The sequence below is a fragment of the Nipponia nippon genome, unplaced genomic scaffold, assembly GCF_047370975.1.
Source record: "Nipponia nippon isolate SJK-2023a ecotype South Korea unplaced genomic scaffold, ASM4737097v1 scaffold_10, whole genome shotgun sequence".
Taxonomy (NCBI): Eukaryota; Metazoa; Chordata; class Aves; order Pelecaniformes; family Threskiornithidae; genus Nipponia; species Nipponia nippon.
Window position 1 is genome coordinate 29,036,139 of NW_028262291.1, and position 13,571 is coordinate 29,049,709.

The 13,571-nt window shown below is 40.4% G+C and overlaps 1 protein-coding gene across 2 annotated transcripts in view; it reads right to left on the minus strand.

Annotated features, from left to right (window-relative positions):
• Positions 1–4,411: 4,411 nt before the first annotated feature.
• The window catches only part of INO80 (INO80 complex ATPase subunit), a 68,084-nt gene continuing 58,924 nt past the window's right edge, over positions 4,412–13,571 (minus strand). For both annotated transcript variants that reach the window (XM_087746233.1, XM_087746234.1), the window contains exons 30-36: positions 11,792–11,950; positions 10,949–11,051; positions 10,288–10,376; positions 9,263–9,418; positions 8,112–8,271; positions 7,086–7,304; positions 4,412–6,470 (exon numbers count right to left, since the gene is read on the minus strand). In XM_087746233.1, the coding sequence (XP_087602359.1) occupies positions 6,253–6,470; positions 7,086–7,304; positions 8,112–8,271; positions 9,263–9,418; positions 10,288–10,376; positions 10,949–11,051; positions 11,792–11,950 (1,104 nt within the window). In that variant the 3' untranslated portion in view covers positions 4,412–6,252. The remainder of the gene's footprint in view (positions 6,471–7,085; positions 7,305–8,111; positions 8,272–9,262; positions 9,419–10,287; positions 10,377–10,948; positions 11,052–11,791; positions 11,951–13,571) is intronic.

The following is a 13,571-nucleotide window of genomic DNA, read 5'->3' on the forward strand; positions in this document are numbered from 1 at the left end:
TTAGGGGAAAATTGTAACACCAGAATTAAAAGAAACCTGAAAGACAGACACCTTAAAGACAGACGACATCTTCTCACGGTACGGAGAGAGGGCTCCTGCCTGTGACTCCTAGAGGAAGGCCCAGAATGGAAGTTAGGATGTAAGGATATATCAGGGGAACTGTAAGAGGTGAGGTGATGAGAGGTGAGATAAACAGGAATGGCTTCTCCTAGTAGGATAGCATTTGTTAAATACATCTTGAGAAGAAAGCCACTAGTTTCTTATTATTAATAAGAAAATTTGAATAAATTTAACAAATAGTCTGATCCTACACATCGGTTTTGTGTGACAGCCCAAACCAGTAGTAAATTTCCAAATAGGTTCTTCTAATCTCTGAGCAACAATAACAGTTTTTCTTGATTTTGAAAAAGTTGGTGAAGCACTCAGGGTATCAGTGCCCACAAAATACATGTAATGCTTAGCTTTATCTTAATTCACAGTTCTCATAACGCTCAGATGCAAGGCTATGAGGATCGTGCGTTTAAAAATTAACACCTTTAAACAGAAACATTTCTCCTGCCAACCAAAAGCCCTGAAGACAACACATGGGTCTTGACAAGAATTGGGCAAGGCTAAGGGGCAGGGAGGCAAAACCAGGTGCTTGCAAACAAATGTCACAGAGACAACAAGGGATACTGTAATCCCTGGGTGCTTGGAAGCTTACATCATACTTGCCTCCTGTTAAGTATGGCGGACTTAACACAACCAGCAATACCGTTGGAGAAGGAAGAGACAGTCCACAGGGAAACTCAAGAAGGCACAGAAGTGGCCTTTCAATGTTTTCCTCCCCTACCTCATTCTATCAGTGATGCTCATCAACTAAGGAAGGAAAGAAGTCATCGTTTCATACCTGAGCACTGAAACACTTCCTCATGCCTGGGATGCAAATGAATTCCCTCCTATGTCCCTAGAAGAAAATTATGTAAATACAGTTCGGTACAAAATGCCTGGAAGACCCATTAGCTTTGGAGTAACTTCACTTTCCTGAGGGATGAGGTAGGAGCTAAGCAGAGGGTGAAGCTGGAGGAAACCCGACTCATCTTATCATGCATTTCTCCATTTCATAAGGCATTTGTTGCAGGATTTTCGGAGGAGCAGATGCTAATCTGAGTGCTACAGGAAAGACTTGTTTACAATACAGACCTGCTGGCTGAATCTGAGAGCTGGGCCATCTATCATCCTAGTAACGATGCTCCTGAGAGAAAGGATGAATCGTCCCTTCCCCTCTCTCATTCACCGCTACGCACCTGGTGCAGGCTGCAAATCAAAAAAAAATCCTTCACAATTCAGTGAGTGCTTACACCTAGGAGCACAAGATGCGATTGCCTTTATTTTAGTATATATGTCTCAGTTATACTTCACATGCAAGCAGCATCTCTTTGGGGAGTGAGCTACAAATTGTTTTTTCTGGCCACTCGAGCAGACATTTCCAAAGGGCAGCATGGAGCGCATCACCGTCCCTTCCTGAGCAGGAAGGGGAGCACCAGACATGCCTGTAAGGCCCCTTCACAGTCAGAATGTGCGTTTCAGACTGAATCGTGCACAAAAAGGAAAGACGGAGGCTGAAGTGAGAAGCTGAGGAGCCCCTAAGTGTATCCGGGAGCAGAAACAGGCCGGCTCACTCCACGGAGAGCAGGAGATCAGGACTGGCAGTGCAGTGGTCATAGGGCAGCATTTCCCAAATTACACTGATCCACATCCGGCCCACAAGTGATTTTATCAGTTGTGCTCTTCCTCCTCCCAACTGAAACTCAGCTGTTCCTGAGCTATGATCAAAGTAGTGCAGATCCCTATTCCTTCTGCTCGGAGCTTTTCCCACTGAGCTTTGTGTGCCTCCCCCACTGGGAAATGCTGCTAAAGGAAATATTTTGGGAATATGGAAATAAAGCAAGATATAGCCCCGAGGCAGACAGAAGGCTTTCCACAAACAGAGCACGCGACAGCAAGGAACAGATACACTGTGGTGGGGAAAGCATGCAACAGAAAGGGGAGAAGGCATGGAAATAACACTACATTTGGACAGTGCAGTATTAATATCCCGAAGTTAAGAATTAAAGCAGTTCTAGGTGAAAACCCTCCTGCATTAACCTGTTTAACTCTTTGCAGAATAGGAAGAGGAGATCTAGTGACTGATGAGGACAACAGACTTGACCCATGATAGAAAGAGAAAATGGCTTGTAGGCTAATCTAAATCAAGGGTAGATTAATGAAGTGGACTTCAGTTGATCACAGAATAATTAAAAAACAGAAGTTAGAAGAATTCTGAAGACTACCACACAGTCAAGGAACCAAACCATTTTTAAGAAGCAGTAAGAGGTTGTTTGGAAGGGGCTGCACAGTGAATGTACAGCTAAATAGGAGAATTTCTGAGGACAGTGTGATGCAAGGCCCTGGCTATCTGATATATATGATTTTGAAGAGAAGCTGAAAGGATACTGGAGTGCTCTATTTTTATAACGTCATAATCCTACATGTTGGCTTTCACAACCTGTCTGTGGTGAGCAAGGAGCTCTTCTCTCGCTCCTCTGATACATAATTTGGCTTCTGGTTTTTCGTTTGTATTTTTTCCCCAGCTTTTTTGCCTGGTTTTGCCATCCTCTAGGGTGCTGACAATCAACCGCATCCAGAGAGAAGATGTAAGTCAAACTGCACTGGTGCTCATAATGTTGCATTTATCAGTGGCCTGACTGGTATGTTCTGGCCACACGCTTAAGGGTTAAATTCAGCATTAGAGGTCAGAAGGAAGTCCCTTTCTCCTGTCTCCAAGTACCCTGCAATATTTTTTCAGAGAAGGTAATGGTTTCAATCACTCTTGCTTTCTTCCAAAGGAATATTGCAGTTGCAGTTTTTGGTCTTTAACTATAAGACTGAATTTTGTCACTGCTTGGGAAGACTTTGTTGACCATGTGTGGCAGTGGGAAGAATGGGTGTTCTGGGGACCCTTCTGAACTAGACATCCCTTGCAGGCTGAACTACAAAAATGTGTGTGAGGGTGGGACACGACAGCACCTTTTAGTCCTGACTTCCCAGAGGACCCAAGAAAACGATCACCTTTAAATGTCTTCAACGGTAGTATTGATCAGTGAACTGCACTGAACAGTTTCGTAGTAATTGGTGAGTAAAATGCTATAATCAAATAGCATGAGGAATACACAGCATTCCCAACATCCCCCAAAACATACTGACATCTGTTTCACCATTCCAGCTTAAAACACAAACTCAGTTCATTCAATATTTTGTTTCTGCCACTAACAAATACCTTGATCCCTCAAAGGAAAGTGACTTTCTCTGCCATTAATCCATAAGACAAGTGTACAACACAGCAAGTGAAAAGATGCTCAGACTGAAACTTCAAAGAACAAAGCTTCAGTGTGCATGTCCATTTTACTCACTTCAATAGAAGTGTTCCCCATAGTGTTGATCACAAAACTACCTCCACCTTCTTAAAAAAATTCCCACACTCTGTCTTTCTACCACTACTTCCTTCCCCAAATCAAGTAACTAGAATAGAATTGTCGTCACATGAATTCTTCCTAATTCCTTGATTGATATCACAGAATCTCAGCTCTCCTATGATTCATAATACAAAGAATCCATCTGTTTAAATTTAACTTTTTACAGAAATTGAACTGGATACATTCTAGCAGTTCATTTACTTTACTGCTACATTAGATGTTCCTAAATTTGTTAGCCTGAGGCATGTTTCACAAGCAGATAGGCTACCACTACTTTTGCCACAACTTGTGATGTCATTTGGTATTTTGAAGATTAAATTACTTTAAATATATTTTTTATATTATCAGTTTTTAAAACATAAATAATTTAATCTTCCAAAAGTATAGCATGCAACAGTACATATTACATTCGTGCAATCTTTTCAAGTTACAAATTATTTTTTTTTCTCTCCACTTTGGATTACAATTGATGCAACTGTCTAGCAGTTTGAAAATCAAGACTGCACACAAAAAAGTCCTTTCAACTCCCACTGGAAAAAAAAACGGGAAAAAAAAAAAAAAAAGGAAAACCTGTAAAGAATGATGGCCCAAAACGATCAACTGTATTGAATTCAACCATCATAGTTCAGGTACTATGTAATTACACATATTATACTTGCTTCTCTTTTCTTGTGATCTTCTGCATACCTACTCCAAAATAGATTACAAGATAATCAGTGAATACAGACATGTGATAAGTGTACAATTGTAATTGAAAAAGGTTACAAACGTGACACTCGGAAGAGTGCAGATGCTGTAGAGCATTATATTGAGCAGCATGTGTCTCTAGATGCATTTCCAGGTGCACACCCTCCATGTTCTCTTCCCTAATCCTCTCACTCGTACAGCTATATGCATAAAAAACACAAAGACACTGATTTACATAAAATTATCTCACTCCATTTTATTTAAGATTTTCTTTTCCAGTTAGTAAAAGAAAGATGTCTCTCTCTTTATACATATGTACAAGTTCAGTTATAAAAATAGACAGCACATTCAAAGAGAAAAAAAGGCTTGGCATTTGTCTGATTCCCTCTAAATATCATATATACATGTGAATAAGAGGGGCAGGGGGAAGTCTTCATGAGTTAATTAAACACCACTTCCCCCTCAATTATCCCCTGCAAATCTGTTTAAAAATCAACCTAACTAAGCTCAGTTCTGCTATTTTCAGGTGTGCAAATTAGAGGCAGAGCCAACAGGAAGCACTCGCTCCACACTGTAGGACGCCAGGCAAAGGATTTGGGGTTGGAAAAAAAAAACAAACAACAAAACAATAAAAAAAGTCATCTTCCGCTGTCACAGCCCAGACCTGCAACTCAACTTGCTTCTCTCTCAAGGGATGAAAGTGCCCCGGCAGAACAGCCTTTTAATTCAACGTGTCAGACAGAAGAACTGCCCCACGCCTAAATCTCAGTGCAATGCAGACAACGCTTACAGCAAAGCAAGGGGCTATGGGGGGGTTTGTGCATTGAGAACAGGGAAGGAGCAACCAGAGAATGAGAACACAGATGGGCACTGGCAGCACTGCCTTCTATCAGCCTTATGGGACACGGCTGCTGGTACCCGCACACCGCAGTAACTCAACCAAGCTAGTATGTGTGATGATCACAGAGACGAAGGGAAAACACACTGGAAGAACAGTCAATGGATGGCTGGGATACGAGACAATTTTTTTCCCAGGATTTGGCTGGAAGGGGGAATGGCACAGTTCTCTCTCTCTCTCTCTCTCTCTCTCTCAGGACTGCTTTTCATTGCTCCCCTCGCAGCCTACAAGCTACAGAACCACACTCTGCTATGGCACAGTGAGAGGAACAGCAGCAAACTCTTCCTCGGCACTGCAGCTTTCCCTCTTCTTGAGATTTGTACAAATAGAGCCTTACTTTGTTTCTAAGCTTTTACGAGTTCTGCACATCTCAAAAGTGAGAGAAATCATTCGCAACACAGGAAGTGCTCGTGCCGATGAGAACTCTGAAATGTAAACTAAACCACAGGCTTGTGGTTTCATCCACTGCGTGAAGCAGAGGCAGAGCTGTTGCTCTCACTCGGCCTGTCAGTGCTCTCTGTATTCTGCAGCTCTAAACCTGTCCTGACAGATGGTGCTGAAAAGAGTCCACTCCCTGGAAACCACCTGAGACACCTTCCTTCGCATTTCAAACCTTTAGAGAACCCAGAGGCCGACACTAGAAGAATCCAAGATTTTTTTTGATCACACAACATATCTTCAGCTTAGCCCCCAGTTACCCCCACATGTACACTGACCAGCTGCCAGTACAGAAATGTCTTCTGACTCTACAGGGTACTCCTGGGTTTCAGATACTGATTTCGTAGGATAAAACTAACGCTGGGTTCCACCCCAAGCTACAAGAGAGAAAGTATATTGGTGTGACTTCAAGCACACACAGCTGCAGGATATTCCATGGAGTAGCTGGATGCTTTCTTGGGAATCTTTGTCAGACGTGTCAATAAAACACAAGCTGACACTCTCCCAGTTACCCCAGACTCCTTTCCCTCCTTCTCGCAGTGTCTGCAAAGACAGTTTTTTGGAATACACATAATCAAAGTGCTCACATAAACCACCCACTCCCATTGTGCTTTGATTTTCTTTTCACACACGTGCTGGACAGCAACAAGGCATTCGTTTGCATGCCTTAACCTGGCAGGGTGGTCTACTCTGAAAGCCAACGCAGTTCAGACAAGCTTTGGGGGTTCAAAATTACTACCGACCACCTGAGCTGTGGGCACCTTTGCTTTGCTTCCGAATTGGAGTTTCTGATATGAGACTGCTGGTCAGGTTTAAGCTTTTGGGGGTCCCACAAACACTGTTTCCTTTGCTCAAAGGGGAGCTCAAGGGAGAAGAGGCGCTTGAAGGTCCAAAATCTGCAAGTCCAGAAGGCCGAATAATTGCTGTTTGTAGAGGGCTACTTGCAGACATACCTAGCAATGGAAAAGAGAATCAAATGCCATGTGAGCATATTATTCCACTTGTGGTTCTTCAATAACAAGCAATATACTAACAATCAGTCCTAAGACCAGCCTGTGTTCATCATTTATGAGAGTTTAATGAAGAGGGATGTCCTTAATATACAAATCATCTTGCAGTTATACCCTGGGCACCTTCAGCTGGTGTAAAGCTGAAGCTCCATCACCATCAGTTTAGCAGATTTTGGAACCTGATGCTGTAACTTCAATGTGACAGCAGTATAGGAAAGCCACAGCCATGCCCATGGGATAAACAACACTATCCAATTTGTCGGACACCAAAATAAAAAACAAGAAAGAGGAAAAATATTTGGTATGAGATGATTCAAAGGGCAGATGAAAATTCTGCAGGACTAGCCTCTCAAGGTCATCTGCGGTGAAACTGGCTATCCTCTCACACCATTACCATGTCATATTGTGTATTGCCTGGATCTCAAAATATAATGGACAAGCAATACCAACAATACACCACCTTTTATCTATTTTTTGACAGGCCGTAAACAACAATCACCCAAATTCATGTGGCTGGTTCTGCTCTGGATAGTCTGCTGCCTCCCCTTCCCCACATACCTTTAGAGACATTGTACCCGTACGCTGCGTATGCCGCTGCAGAGGCTGCTGCTGCCCCTGCTTTGGCACCTGCCATTGCAGCTGCACTTCCTGCTATCGATTTCCGGCTTCTGCCTTTCCCAGTGCCGCCTTTTGATCCACTGCCCGAACCTTTAGGACGACCTCGGCTCCGACCTGACTGGCCTCTCCCAGTGAGAGGTGTATCTTGCATTGAAACACCTTAACAAAAAAAGAATGTTAAAACAATAACTGCTATAGTATTTCTGCCTACTCACGAATGAATACAGCATCAGAACTACCTACCATTTACATTAATACTGTTCCTATTAACTGATACTGTTCATTTACATTAATATGGACACTGTTAGCAAGCAGTGATCCCATGAAAAGCAATTATGTATACAAAACTTCACTCTTCATTAACCACATCTTATTAACTCCAACTATTATTATTACAAATCCAACCCATAAATAAGTGGAGGATTCTGGGTTCTAGTTCAGGATGAAGCATTTTCTTACTTGAAGATAGATATGAAGTTTCTTCCATTTGCTATCTCTAAAGAAACTCGTCAAGAACTATGGCTCTACTTATTTCAGTGTAGAAAACTATGGTAGTTAAAAACATTCACCATTATTTAGAATTACAGCTGCTCCAATCACCCATTGGAAATAGAGAACTGATTATTAGCCCAACAGCAAATCCAAGGAAAAGCTTAGAGATTAATAGTTCTATGGTTGTCTGTAATTTGGTAATATGGACATAATGGAAGGAGAGCCCTCTATAACACAGGAACAAAGGAAAAAACTTTTAAGAGTAACTAACACAGAAAAGAGGAAAAGTGGGGTGAATGACAGACTACAAACAGATTTCCTATCAAATCAGAAGTAATTTCTCAATGAAAAGGCAATTTTTTCCCCAAATCTTGCCAACTATGCATATACTTTGGTTAAAACGCAGAAATGTATCACCTAGCCAAAGTCAACATTTAGTAAATCTTAGTAGTAAGTCAAGGCAAAAGTACTGACCATTCATGGTATCTGAAACTGAGCCAGTAATGGAAGCAGGAGAGTTTGTTGCCCTTGACTGAGGTGCTGAAGAGGCTGGATCATCCACAATCACAAGCATATCACTGCTGCTCTCGTCGGGAGGGATAGAGCCCATATGTAATTCACTGCTGATGGATATCTAAACATGACAGAGAACAAAGCCGTTAGCTTCTCAGGTTAGGGTACAAACATAGTAAGATCTTTAGAAGACACAATCACAGGCAATTAATTGGTACTTGTTCTGTTCTCTCTCGTTTTCTCTATGTGAGACTAGCAGCATGATACATAATCTGCCTAATCACACCACAGCCTCTATTTACATGCTGAGCAGCAGTAAAGACCTCCAGGAGCTACTTAACATCTGCTGTTCAACTGTGCATCTTCAACTGCAAGGGAGAAAACAATAGGATTCTTAACCTACTACCACTGCTAATGAAAATCTTTGTCAGTAAGGGAACAACACAACATAGAAATCTATAGAACAGAATATATGTGCTGCCAAAACTGGTTTGCAGTTCTTTGCAAAAAGATGAAGGAAAAGAAGATGTGTGCCACTGAGAATTTACAATATAAATTCCAGAGAAAAACCACACTAATTCAGAATCAGAAGCAAAGAAGGAAGCAGAGAAGGAGATGTAGATGAGACTAGTGAGGAGTATTTGCAAAGAAACTGAATGCCAAGGAGCTATTTGAGGGATACTGTTTGGTTCAGGAGCAGAAAGAGACTGTTCTTGCTATGGAAGGTATTAGCATGGAAGAAGGCACATGGTTATAAATGTGAGCATGACAAAGGCAGGAAAAGGAGAAGAAAGTAGGAAGAAAGTAAGTGGAACTGCAGGCAGGAATGGAAAAACTTCAGGGGCGTTTCAGGAGGAGAGTCAGGGCATGAACTCGCTGTAAGAAACGGGAGGCAGAGAGCAAATGAAGAGGGGAATAATGGAATTTCAAATAACGTGAGGAGCTGTAGGGCAGCTTATTAGCAGCTGTTATGTTTTCAATAAATTATTTTCATTTCCATGTCTCACCTTTAAGACACCTCACTTCCCCACATACTCAAAATTCTACACTAGCTACAGGATGCAAGGCCACAACTGAAATAGTATATAGTTTGAAGCAGCAGTGAGTCTTACCTCACTGAAAGGGCTGGGCATGGCAGAGTCTACACTAATGAAAGAATCATCCCCATCAGCAGACAGGTTGGAGTTATCAGCTGAGGGAACAAATGGGATCACAAGGTTCACGCCCTCTTTCTTTCTTTTCCCATCCAATTCATCTTCCTTCTTCTTCTGAAATAAATAAAACAATACCAGGAATGAAAAAGACAATAAAACAGAAAAAAGGGAATAAGCAACCCAAAATCACAACATGCAATACAGTATTATAACTGAAGGAACACCATGTCCAGAATTTCCCAAAACAAGTTTCTGAAGGACACAGTAACAGATCCCTTAAAGGCTCCTTCTTTAAATTTAAGTAGAGTGGTTTTTTGTTTTTTGTTTTTTTTTTCCCCCTTCCTAAAATAGCTGGAATGATGGAGAATTACTCTTACAGAATTACTTTGATTTCCACTACATTTTGGAACGAGCTTGAAATTCTTTACCATTACACAAAATTCCAATTAATTAATGCAAAGCCTCCCTGTCTCAGAAATTCAGAATTTTCATAAACTAGTTTTAAGGATCTTTTTTAAACAAACTGATCTTCCCTTGTTCCACAGAAGCCGCATAGCTATATGGGTTTTATCTATGTTTGGTGCTTCATTTACACTCCCTTTTTGTCCTTGCAGAACAAAATCTTAAGTCACCATTTTATATGCTACAGAATGATCAGTTGATCATTTTGTTTTTTTCAAGCATGAGTCCTCAAATTGCTGTCTGTAGGCTACTGGCGATCTACAGTGTTGTTTGGGTATGCAGTACTTCCTTATTTTTCAAGTTGGTAATGGTATTAAAATACAGATAACCATGCACTACGTATTTTGTAATATCCCTCTTCTGTGTAAGGAAGTGCCACAGATTGATGTTCAATGGTGAAGGGAAGAAGGCTTTGCACATTAGACTGCCTTTGCACAAAATGTTTCCACACCACATCATAGTGACCCTGAAGCTCTTCTGGCTCTATCACTGACACAGGCAACCTCTTTGCATCAAAGTACCTTTTCAGCATATTTTTCCCTTTTACGTTTACGTTCCTTCACACGATTTGTTTCTTCTTGCTGTCGCTTCTCTTCTTGACGCTGGCGCACTGTTGGAAAAGAAATACAAAGTTGTCACCACTGGAAAGATATTTCATATCCTTTTGTGAATCTTACACGAATTTCTAGTTCTAACAGAACTGTGAAGAAAAGTCATCTGTATTAAAACTAAAACACATTGAAAACACTATTGTCTTAGAACTATTTGTATCCAAATTACTAAAAAGTCTTACAGTGAAATTCTTCTTTCAAGCAACATAAAAGCATATACCTCTAAGACAGCTTCAAAAGTATGATGAAATACAGCATTTTTACTAATACTTTTCTTGTCATGACCTACATAATTCTTGTCAAAGCTCTGTCATTCAGGAACAATGTAATGATCCTGAATGAGTGCCAATAAAAACTTTATCACATCATCATGTCTCTCTTGCACAACTTCATCTTCCAGCTCAGCAGTGATATGAAACCAGCTTGTACTAAGAAGAGTTGGCAATACAAAAAGAGCCAGGAAACAGAAGTTGTTATCAGCAATACATGTGTTTGTAGAGATAAAAACACAGATTTCATAAGCTAATGAAGTGGAAGATGGGGAAAATGCTGCAACACAAAGTTCACATACATTTCTTTTCTAGTTCCTCATCATCCAGCAGAAGGCTGACTACCTCTTTTGGCTTCAAAGTGTCAGGTTTGAAATTGCCACCTGAAATCACCATTCGTTGGATCTAGAAGGAAAAATCGAGAGGAAAAAAAAGGAAAAATTACTCAAAGCAGCCATGAACCATTCTCACTACCCTTCACTGAAAGCCAGCCAAAAAAAGATGCCAGCGCATCTGTTTAAGTCAGAATTGATTCAACTTCTCTATCATACCAAAGTTAGTAGCAAAATTTCAGGGAAGATTTATTAAGAGTATAATTAAGAGTATAAAATATGAGAAGCAACCAAGCTAGAAAGCAGAAAATTGCCATCCCTTGTGCAAAGTTGCACTTCTTCTAAAGCACCATGTAATAAACAACAAATGATAATAGTATTAATATACTGCTGAACAAAAAGAAAAAACACAGCAGTATTCCTGTCAGATATAAATTGCCAGTCCAATTTTTCAAGTAATCTGCACAGAGGATCATGAAGATCACATTCTTAAAGGATACAACATTTTTAGTCTCCCTGACTGAAAACTAGATCTCCATATTGAGTCAGTGTCTCAGTTTAAGCCATTCACTCAACCTCTATTACTGCAACTATATTAAAGAAAACAAAACAAAACAAAAAAACAAAGAAGAGTTGTAACGTAGCAAAAGAGAACAAGCTTTAGCAGATTTGTTTATTTGAACAAAGACATTCCCTTTTGGCTTCTCTTCTGTCTCCCTGCAGATACTTTTTCTGTTTCTTCATTCATTTTGATACGTGTTTTCTGATACTGTTTCTGTAACTTCTTGTTCCAGATGATTTCTTTGTTCTTACCTCACTCTTTTCCTTAGCCCTTTGTAAGATGCGCTCCTCAATGGTGCCTTTACATATCAACCGGTACACAGTGACTTGTTTTGTTTGACCCAGCCTGTGTGCCCGGTCCATGGCTTGCTGGTCTACTGTTGGGTTCCAATCACTGTCATAGAAAATTACCTGCAAGAGAACACCAGAAGAGAAACGATTAAGTAAAGCCATACATTTAGAGCACATGGTGACTAAACAAACAAAAATCTAGTATACTGATAAAAGTTCTGCTATACGCCCCACAGAATTACCGCCCCACTGCAGGCTGTATTAACCTAGCTTTGCCCAGTCCTATGAAGTCTTTTCCATTGCATTTCAGATGAATTCAAACTAACTGACACTGTGAATGTTCCAACTTCCACAGAATGTCTTCAATATCTTCTTCAACAAATCTGCTTTGGAGGCACAAAATTCCTAAGTTTGTCACCATGTTAAATCAGCGTCATGTAATTAATGATAGGCTAACCACATCATGAACCCATTTTAGTGTTACTTGCCTTAAGAAGAAAAAGCTCATCAAATTAGAATTTCACATGAAAGGGAATACTCCAATTTTTTTTTTCTTTCAAACCTGGATAAAGTCTAGTCTAGTCTAGTGCTTTTACTACAGAAAACTGAAATGCCACGTTACAGTCATATTGCCCTATCATTCCAACAGTACTTTATGCACAGTAAGCATACAAAAAAACATTGAAAAAAAACTTAAGACAGCAAAGTATTCAGAAAGTTACAAAAACACAGAACTAAAAATGCTGGTGCAAGGAGCCTGCAGGAGCATGCCTGTGCTTCCATCTGTTTATTTCCTCTGTTGAAGCAACTTCAATCAAGAGAACTTTTCAACCCTGAAAATCCCACAGACACTTGCTTTCTTCCAATTTCTTTTAAGTGACAGCAAGATATGATGGGGTATTTAAAAAAAAAAAAGTAATATTTTTGATTCAGAGATCTTTGGTTTTCTCTGGCTAAGGATTACAGTCTGTCTTGGGGTCAAATCTGCATGCACACAAGGTATTGGGTTAGAAGCACAAGAGTGGCTGTTAGTGAAGAGATAAGTGGTTCATGTACGTCAGTATTCCTTCCCTAGTCATTAGTGGCAGCTGCTCCAGAGTGCAAATCCTTGCAATTCACCTAAATCAGTATGCCTTTACACCTTGGGTGAGTAGGGGGGAAGCAATTTATCCTTCCTGACCAGATGAATCACAACTACAAATGACTTTGTACTTTTAGAGGCATTGCTTCATTCTTCTGTGCACAGAAAAAAGGGTAACCGACACCTGTTCTACTGATTCCTTTGCAGCTGAACCTTAAGAGCAAACAGTCATACATGGAACAGCGTTCACCGTATGAAAGCACCATTTGCATCTGTAGACCCCTTCAGTCATCCAACTCCTTTCTAGACTCTGGTAATAAAGTATGTAGGGAGAAGGAAGAAGTTTCCAACTGCAACCAAACACCATGTACCAAGTGTCCAATATTCTAGAACTTTATCATCGAGGTAATACTATATCGTAAATACAAGGTTATGCAACTTCGTGATGTGAATGGCAGTACTAAAAAATATTGATCAGCATGGCTAAGAGAGTGCCAACTTTCACACAGACAGACCAATTTTCCTACATAAATTGTGAGGCTCGGAGGCAGGAGTTGAGCAGCTTAGGAAAAACGGTGGTTGGAGGCATATGAGGCTGGAAAAGCAAAGAAATATTTATACTGAAAACTAAACATCAGTAAGCCAAGATTTTATTCTGTA